Genomic DNA, 8,283 nt, shown 5'->3' on the forward strand with positions numbered 1-8,283 from the left:
TCGTCATATGTATAACGTCCCATGACTTGAATGAGAATGAGAAATAGCATATCGGGCACAAATTCCAAACTCCGGACATTAATGATTTTTCTATTTCTAATATAGATAGTATTGATAGTAGTTATGGAAGTCGCTTACCATTAAGTAATCTTGCTCGGATAGTCAGCGATTTGAACAAAAACCCTTTAGGAACATACAAGCTAGTCCATAAAACAGTTCTAAACGTTGGAATGTACAAGAAATGGGGTGTGTTCAAGGAATGATCATTGGCATCCAACGGGCATACGCTGTAGTTATTGGCATCTTGCCAGTGCACCAGGCAGCTCTACGATAGATACTTAATTTAGTTACGACAGTGTCACGTATCTACAAATTAATGTCTCAATTTAAGGGGTTTTTAATAGCTCTGATAAATTTGATATTTGCGATACAGTCTTTTATATTGTAGGCGGTCGTTGAAGTTTTTGTTCAAAGCATGAATGGTTCAGTTTGAGTTGAAAATTGTATTAGGAAACGTATCATATATATAATTACGTTTAATAATTACTTGCTATATTTCTATAGCATGTAATTTGAATTTTTGGGACGAGTTCATAGAAAGAATATAGTCTACATAGGTACATAATATATTATATTATGACTGCACAAATAAAAATATTTTATAATAACAGAATTACCTTTACTTACATTCTTCTTCATAAATAATTAATCTTGTACTTAAGTTAAAAGGTTTTTAGTTTAAAATCATGTTTGTGAACGAATACATTCTTTATTTTCTATATTATTTATTTTAGAATATACTATTAAAATTAATTTTACGTTAAGGACGACTTCAAACTTTTAGAACAAATAACCTCGGTAACAAATATTGACATAAAATAGGTTTATTTTTGCTTTTTCTAATTTAACGCCCTAAGCCGATCTTCACATTTCATGAAATTCACTGTGATTACATGCTTTAATTACCACTGGATACAGTAGCAAATCAATTACCAATTTCGCGAATTTTATAATTTTTATCCGACATTATAATTAAGAAACTAGTTTAAAGAACGCTTAGGCCAATAAAATGGATACATAAGGACACCCAAACATACATAGGGTGTTAAAATCATTATCCTTCCTTGCTTCACCGTAGTCGGTTAAGAAGGAATAAGAATTAGGACAAATAGTCGGCATTTGCGAACTGAAGCTCAATTGGGTATCATGTCATGAATGTTCGTATAAAAGTAATAATAATATCAGCCCTGTATTATATACTTGCCCACTGCTGAGCATGGGCCTCCTCTACTTTTGAGAGGGATTAGGCCTTAGTCCACCCCCGTGTGGAGTTGCTGGTCTCCCATCGGGCGCGTCCCCTGGGTGGCGGATAGGGGAAAGGCCTCTACGGGGTTCCAGAAATGGCGTGGACCAAAACCAGCACAAAAGAGGTTTTTCGACGTGCCTCTCTGTTTAGCAGAGAGACGCTGTGGAAGAATGAGGATGGGCTCACACTCGCGATGTGCGAGGGCTAGTTACAGCTAGCCACCGTCGATCTCGCAATCCCGATATGAGGTGCTGTGGTCATGTCTCGCAGCCTTAGTCGGGACCGAGGGTAAAGGCAAGAGCCTTTAACAGCCGGACCGCGAGGAAGAAAACCTCTATAAAAAATTACCCCGAATCCTAAGTGGCGGCGCACCACGAGAGGATGCATGGCTGACGGGCAGATCAGTCGTTAGTGCGACCTCCGCCAGGGTACCGGCCGACACCCGTGGTGGGTTACACATAGGCTTATTCGTGTACATGGGGCACTGCACGAATGGACCACCATTTCCCCAATTCTCGTGGGAATAATTATGAATAATCCAAATAAAATTATTGATAAAGAAGGTAAAGAGAAGAATGCGATACCAACAGCTTCAACACGTGGAAAACGTGCAAACTTGGTGCGCCCGAGGACGCCAGTCCGGGCGCCGATTGTGGAAAGTGATACAGTGGACTCAGATGGCTCATATATGTCTCTGATGTAGCTCGCACGCGTAAGAGGGGTAGACCTCCTACAAAAGCGAATATATTGCCTAAGCCGAAACGGCAAACCGTTACAGAAAAGCAATCGGCCGAAGAGATGACCACGGAAATAGACACGGAGGGAGAAAATCCTTCTGTTGCGTCTGTCTCAGGAATTATAAAGAGGACACTTCCTAACTTGGACGAGTTGAGTCAAATTGTGGAGTCGCAACCTAACGATCAATTGGGCGACTGCATAAAAGAACATCTAGAGACTTTAGAAAAGGCGATGGAAAAAACCCGTAGTCTTAAAGGCGAAAATGGCCATGAGCTTAAAAAAGCCATGCATTGGCTTAAGGCCACAACTGAAGAACTAACCCGGCGGTCTACTTTAGATATTAAGAGACTAGAGAACGAGATTGTGGTATTGCGCTCACAACTGTCTAATCTCACTACAGAGATTTGTAAACTTGGAGGGCAGGTGTCTATGACATCGGCTGGAGGTGTATCTGGGCAGAGCAACGAGGCTGCACCTCCCGCCCCCTATCCTTTAAGTTTCAAAAAAAGTAACGCCGAAGAGAGGCTCATGGCCCAAGTAAAAACGTTAGTAGAAAGCCAATTTGCGGCCCTTAAGGCAGAAATATTTCCCGATAGGTTCCCAAGACCTTCACTGGGAAAACAGACAACTGCTACGATGCAACAATCTCAAGCTCAGGCAATGCAGGTCGAAAAAAATGGCAGAAAAAAGAAAAATGCTAGGAAGGCCGGACCTATTCATCCGCCAGTAGAAGACTTGCCACCAGTTGCGCGCTCAGAGCCACTAACAACAAAACCGCTAGAGCAAACATGGGAGACCGTCGGTAAATCGAAGCCCAAAAAGCCCACTTCCAAAAAGAAAAAAACAGGAAAGGCGACCAAAAAGGAGACTGCGGCTGTTACAATCACTGTAGTAGATGGCTCCCCCACAAGTTATGCTACAATTACAGAGCAAGCCAAAGCCAAGATAAGTCTATCGGACCTTGGCATAGAAGACGCTCGCTTCAAGAGAACGCTCACCGGGGGGCTCCTTGTAGCAGTTCAGGGCCCAGAATGTGGCGCCAAAGGTGAAAGGCTAGCAGTACGGATGCGTGAGGTTCTTTCTGACCAAAACGTACGGGTGAATCGTCCAACTAAAACGGGAGAAATTCGGTTGAAGGACCTCGACGATGCCGTTACTCCAAAAGAAGTGGCTATAGCTGTTGCTAATGCTGGCGGATGTCTCATTGAAGATATTAAAATGGGCGAAATTCGTAGAACAAACACATCTATGGGGACCTGCTGGGTGAGATGCCCGCTTACGGCAGTGCAAAGGATAGCAGCTGGTAAACGTATCCACATAGGATGGGGGACTGTAAGGGTAGACATTTTGGAAGCCAGACCTTTGCATTGCTATCGATGTCTCGAAAAGGGTCATGTGGGCGTTAAATGTCCTAACAATGTGGATAGAAGTAAACGTTGCTATGCCTGCAGCGAACTTGGACATAAAGCCAACCAGTGTACTGCAGAGGCTTTAAAGTGTCCACTTTGTGTGGATTTTGAATGCCCATCAGACCACCGGTTTGGGAAGAAATGCGGTTTAGCAGCAAAAAAGAGCGGGAGTAAGAAGCAGGCTCCTTCCGCTCAGAGCCAAACAATCACTGAGGAGACTATGGACACGGCACATTCCCAGCCTTAAAAATTCTTCAAAGCAACCTGAATCACTGCCGCAATGCGCAGAACCTGCTACTGCAAACCATTGCGGAGTGGTCCGTTGCATTGGCTGTGGTGGCAGAGCCCTACACTGTTCCGGATCATCCTCGATGGTTCGGAGATGAGCGGGGCTCTGTCGCTGTCTATTGGGCGGGTATGCAAGACACTCCACCCTGCTCTTTAATGGAAAAAGGGGAAGGTTTTGTTGCAGTGAAATGGGGATCTTTAGCTATTGTGGGCTGCTACATCTCGCCCAATACATCGATTAATGAATACGAGGAGTACTTAGATAAGGTAGCAAACTGTATACGTAGATGCTTACCTCGACCAACAATCGCTCCTGGAGACTTCAATGCTCACTCAAGAGTTTGGGGAAATCGCAGGGATGATCGTAGGGGTGAGGCAATACAAGATTGGGCGGCTGGACTTGATCTGCGCCTCATGAACCGAGGCTCTGTAAGCACATGCGTGAGATGGCAGGGGGAGTCGGTCGTAGACCTCACATGGGTAACCCCCTCTGCAATTAATATAATATCTGGATGGCGGGTCGCAGAAGAAATAGTTACCCTCTCCGACCATCGTCACATTATTTTTAACGTGACTCACCGGCGGCCTGACACAAACTTTAGTCATGAAAATAGCTGTACTCCTCGGCGTTGGTCAATTAAAAGGCTTAACCCCGATATACATAAAGCCGCTGCCAACATTGCGGCTTGGCCCACAACGCCCGACACGGTCATAGCTGACCCAGAAGCTGAGGCAGTTTGGTTCCGGAGCACGATGGTCCGCATATGTGACGCATCCATGCCCAGAGCCAAGACTGTCAATCGAAAGGCTGTATACTGGTGGTCGGAAGAAATTGCACAGTTACGTACTATCTGTCTGCAAAACCGTCGCCAATATACAAGAGCTCGAAGAAGAAGGCGAACTACGACTATTGAGGTGGACACAGCGTACAGGGCGTACCGAGCTGCTACAATAGCACTCCAAGCCGCTATTAAGACTGCAAAGTCACGGTCCTGGGATGAGCTCTTGGAAGGACTAGACAGAGATCCCTGGGGGCGTCCATATAAAATGGTGCTAGGCAGGCTCCGTCCATGGATGCCACCTCTAACGGAAACCCTAGAACCAGACAAACTGGGTCGAATAATTGATACCTTGTTTCCAATAGGTCAGAGATGCTCCATAACTGCCCCAGCAATGCCAACGGACTGGTCTGAAGAACTAGGAGTAACCGAAGAGGAACTAAATCGAGCTGTACGCCGTTTGCGCGCCCGAAATACTGCGCCGGGTCCGGACGGAATTCCCGGCCGGGCTTGGGTATTGGCTTTACCTGCACTGGGAGACAGACTAAGACGGCTGTTTGACGGATGTCTCCGTACTGCCACTTTCCCCATACTCTGGAAAGAGGCTAAATTGGTCCTTCTTAAGAAAGAAGGCAGGACTGCAGATTCTCCGTCTGCCTACCGTCCTATATGTCTATTAGACGAGGCTGGCAAATTATTTGAAAGAATAGTCGCTGCTCGACTTAACGGACATTTGTCGCGTGTTGGCCCCGATTTGTCGGACAGTCAATATGGCTTCAGACAGGGGCGATCGACAATTGACGCGATCCTTGGCGTACGCTCCCTGTCGGATCTAGCTGTTTCCCGGGGAGGAGTAGCGTTGGCGATAAGTTTGGATATTGTCAATGCCTTTAACTCCCTACCATGGGATGCCATAAGAAAGGGACTGGTACATCACTTGGTGCCTTCTTACCTGCAAGCTGTAATCTGGGCGTATCTAAGTGACAGGTATATACAATACACTGGCCAGGATGGTTGTCTTACCCGAAGGGAAATGCATTGTGGGGTTCCACAGGGATCAGTGTTAGGGCCTCTTCTTTGGAACATTGCATTTGATACAGTTCTGCGAGTCAAACTCCCTGCCGACATATATATCACTTGCTATGCGGATGATACTCTTATTATTGCTGTCGAGGAAAATTTCGAGAGGACCATAGAGCTTGCTGAACGTGGGGTGGCAATCATAGCTACTAAAATACGCGAATTAGGTCTCCAAATAGCGCCTCACAAAACGGAGGCGTTATGGTTTCACAAGCTATCGCGGGCAGAGAACCACCCAACTCGAAAATTCGAGTAGGTGAATCGGAAGTACAGGTCAGCCGGTATATTAAGTACTTGGGCCTCACCTTAGACGGTCGTTGGGGCTTTGAAGAACATTTTGAGCGTCTTGTCCCTCGTGTAGAAAGGATAGCGGGTGCCATGCACAGACTACTACCTAATCTCGGGGGACCTAGAGAGGAAGTTCGCCGTCTTTATGCGGGTGTAGTGCGATCGATGGCTCTCTACGGGGCACCTGTTTGGTATAAGCGCTTGACCGTCCGTCGATGCAGAATGAAGCTCCATAGACTTCAGAGAAAGATGGCCATCAGGATCATACGAGGGTATCGTACCATATCATTTGAGGCGGCGACAATCTTGGCGCGATTCCCTCCCATGGATATATACTGGCAGACATGGACGCAAAAGGTCTACGACCGGATGCGTATTGTCCGCCAGACAAGCGGAGGCCAGCCAATAACGGCGTTTGCGGTGGCCATTAGACGGGAAGAAAAACAAAATGCATTAGCGGCGTGGCACTCAAGGCTCTGCGAGGAGCCTTATGTGCATAAACGCATCGTCGAAGCAATCCTCCCGGTCTTTAAAGACTGGATGGACCAAAAAGATGGAAGACTCACCTATAGACTGACTCAGGTGATCACCGGGCATGGGTGCTTTGGCGATTACCTGAATAAGATAGGACGTGAGGCAACATCGAACTGCCACCACTGCGGTGGCACTGCTCAGGACTCTGCGGACCACACACTCGCGCAGTGTCCTGCGTGGGATGGGGAACGTCGAGCCCTAACGGGTCGGATTGGAAGTAATCTATCCCTGCCCGCAGTCGTGATGGCGATGCTGGTGGGAGAATCCAACTGGAAAGCAGTGGCCTCCTTCTGTGAAACTGTCATGATTGCGAAGGAGGCCGCAGAGCGGGATCGGGAGAGGGCCGACCCCGTTCGAAGACGAAGACGCCAAGGCGGTCGTATCCATCGCCCTGGTACATCTGCTTAACAGCTTGCAGATAGATTGGATTGAGAGTGGAGGGTATTAGCGAGAGCTTTTATTCCTCCACCGAGACAGTGCTTTCAGCAAAGCACTCGTGGAGTTCTGGCGTGTTCATTTTGAGGTCCCAGAGCTTCACCAAGGTGCAGATGGAGACTAACATGGGGTTTTTAGCCGGTAAAAGTCCGGCATACCCTGCTTACCATTAGTAGGTAGGGATCCAAGAGGATTATCCCCATGAAAAAAAAAAAAAAAAAAAAAAAAGGCCTTAGTCCACCACGCTGGCCTAGTGCGGATTGGTAGACTTCACACACCTTCGAAATTCCTATAGAGAAATTCTCAGATGTGCAGGTTTCCTCACGATGTTTTCCTTCACCGTTAAAGCGAACGATAAATTCACAAAGAATACACACATGATTTTTTAGAAAAGTCAGAGGTGTGTGTCCTTGGGATTTGAACCTGCGGACATTCGTCTCGGCAGTCCGTTCCACACCCAATTAGGCTATCGCCGCCTTTAATCGTATAAAAGTATTTTTTATATTTTATTTATTCATATTTTATTCATTTACCAAAGTTATAACGCACGCGTCGGTCCGAATTTCAAGAAAACAAAGCGAAAAATTTGACAAAAGATAAGAGTTTGTGGCTGGAAATGCTAAACTGAGGAACATTATCGCGCTGTCATACATTATGCGAAGTTCAACATATTTGCGTGAACAATCCGAGGTGGGTGTACAAACATACTTATGCGGCCCACAAGTACACACATCAAGGAAATTTTAATGATGTTCTGAAGAATCCGCGGAGTTTTGCAAACGCAAAATTATATTTGTTATGTGACGTAATGCGCCCTCGGCAATTATAACAGTCAACTCTCACGATGTGAGGCTTGTTTGCAAATTGTATTTGGTAGATGTCATATTTAAATCTTCTGCTCTAATAAGTTAGGTTGAAATGTTCTGTATATTTGTTATTTTACTTTTACAATTCCATGACTGTTTGCATGCATTTGTTTGTAATGTTTAGGAATTTTTATTTTCATGACGACATGGTGATTATTTATTCTGTTTTATTTTTTTGCTTTGAATGACGCGATGAGCTTGCCGCTCGCCTGATGGTAAAAGATACGACCGCCCATAAACAGTAGAAACACCATCCAACAACTTGAATTACAAAGTATTGTTTGGTATTTCACTGCGCTCGCCATCCGGAGACATGAGATGTTAAGTCTTATTATGTCTAGTAGTTTCACTGGCTACAATGTTCTTTAAATCGAAACACAACAGTGACTACACACTGCTGCTTAGCGGCAGACATAGACATTACGTTAGTACCTACCCAGGCGGGCTCTCCCATATGAGAGACCTAGACCAGTATTATTTTTAAATTTTTTGGTGCATTTTCCTGAGCCCTGTGATCTCCCAATTTAGGATTCTTATTTTGGACTACCTATGTTTTATAT

General features: G+C 45.5%; 1 protein-coding gene across 1 annotated transcript; it reads left to right on the forward strand.

The window, feature by feature from the left end:
• The first annotated feature begins 6,250 nt into the window (after window positions 1-6,250).
• LOC115439922 lies at window positions 6,251-7,041 on the forward strand. Its single transcript, XM_030164001.2, has one exon. The coding sequence runs from the start codon at window positions 6,258-6,260 to the stop codon at window positions 6,828-6,830; it is 573 nt and encodes a 190-aa protein (XP_030019861.2). The 5' UTR covers window positions 6,251-6,257; the 3' UTR covers window positions 6,831-7,041.
• Window positions 7,042-8,283: the final 1,242 nt, after the last annotated feature.

The sequence above is a fragment of the Manduca sexta genome, chromosome 22, assembly GCF_014839805.1.
Source record: "Manduca sexta isolate Smith_Timp_Sample1 chromosome 22, JHU_Msex_v1.0, whole genome shotgun sequence".
NCBI classification, from domain to species: Eukaryota; Metazoa; Arthropoda; class Insecta; order Lepidoptera; family Sphingidae; genus Manduca; species Manduca sexta.

Bases quoted from the DNA above. Each gene is read 5' to 3' on its own strand.
- LOC115439922 (XM_030164001.2), top strand. From the start codon at position 6,258: ATGCGTATTGTCCGCCAGACAAGCGGAGGCCAGCCAATAACGGCGTTT.